General features: G+C 52.4%; 1 protein-coding gene across 1 annotated transcript; it reads left to right on the forward strand.

Moving 5' to 3' along the window:
• On the forward strand, window positions 1-1319 carry ghsra (growth hormone secretagogue receptor a). Its single transcript, XM_062440416.1, has 2 exons — window positions 1-841; window positions 1006-1319. Exons 1-2 carry the CDS (start codon window positions 1-3, stop codon window positions 1317-1319), a joined length of 1155 nt encoding a protein of 384 aa, XP_062296400.1.

Here is a 1319-nt window from a genome sequence, read left to right on the forward strand (position 1 = left end):
ATGCCCTCTTGGCCCAATCTCTCGGAGTGCCTCTCCCATAACTGCAGCTGGGAGGAGACCCACAACACCACAAGGAACAGTGACGTTGACCTCCCTCCTCTAAATTACTATTCAATCCCTCTCCTCACGGCCATCACCATCGCCTGTACGCTGCTGTTTCTGGTCGGGGTGGCCGGGAACGTCATGACTATTTTGGTGGTCAGTAAGTACCGGGACATGCGTACCACCACCAACCTATACCTGTGTAGCATGGCGGTATCTGACCTTCTCATCTTTCTCTGTATGCCCCTGGACCTCTACCGCATGTGGAGGTACAGACCTTGGCGCTTTGGAGACGCCCTCTGTAAGCTCTTTCAGTTTGTGTCCGAGTCATGCACCTACTCCACCATCCTGAGCATCACTGCACTGTCAGTGGAGCGCTACCTGGCAATCTGCTTTCCGCTGCGCGCCAAGGCCCTCGTTACCAAGAGGCGGGTGCGCGCCCTCATTCTTCTATTATGGACAGTGTCCCTACTGAGCGCTGGACCTATCTTTGTAATGGTTGGAGTGGAGCGAGACAGCATGGGACCGTCAAATTTCAGTTCAGAAATGAATGAGACTGACTACTTTCTGGAGGCCGGGGACACCCGGGAGTGTAAGATGAGGCATTACGCCGTGGAGTCAGGTCTGATGGGGGCCATGGTGTGGCTGAGCTCTGTTTTCTTCTTCATGCCGGTGTTCTGTCTCACAGTGCTCTACAGTCTCATAGGCCGCCGTCTTTGGCAGAGACATAGGGAGACCAACATCAGCTCCCGTGTGGCTCACCGGGACAAAAGCAACAGACAGACCATAAAGATGCTGGGTAAGTTTAGAAAAGGTGCAAATTACGCACAGTGCACTTGGTGACTCACTAAATAATTCAACATATTAAACTGTGGACATCAACCTGAATGAATACATTCATTTCAAGGTTTTAACCCCCTTTTAATTTTCTCCTAATCCTTCTTCCTTCTTCTCTCCCTCCAGTGGTGGTGGTGTTGGCCTTCGTCCTGTGCTGGTTGCCGTTCCGCGTTTGTCACTTTCTGCAGTTCCATTCTCTAGATGCTCCGTCTCCGCTGCTGTCCTTGTTGTCAGAGTACTGCAGCTTGGTGTCCGTAGTTCTTTTCTACCTGAGTGCCGCCATCAACCCCATCCTCTATAACACCATGTCCTGGAAATATCGCGGCGCAGCAGCTCGCCTCTTCGGCCTGACAGACAACCATCTGCCACGGAGCCGCACAGCAAGCACAGTGAAAGGAGACGGCTCCAACGGCTGGAACGAATCCACAGTCAGCTTTTAA

Source organism: Scomber scombrus, chromosome 19 (genome assembly GCF_963691925.1).
Source record: "Scomber scombrus chromosome 19, fScoSco1.1, whole genome shotgun sequence".
Taxonomy (NCBI): domain Eukaryota; kingdom Metazoa; phylum Chordata; class Actinopteri; order Scombriformes; family Scombridae; genus Scomber; species Scomber scombrus.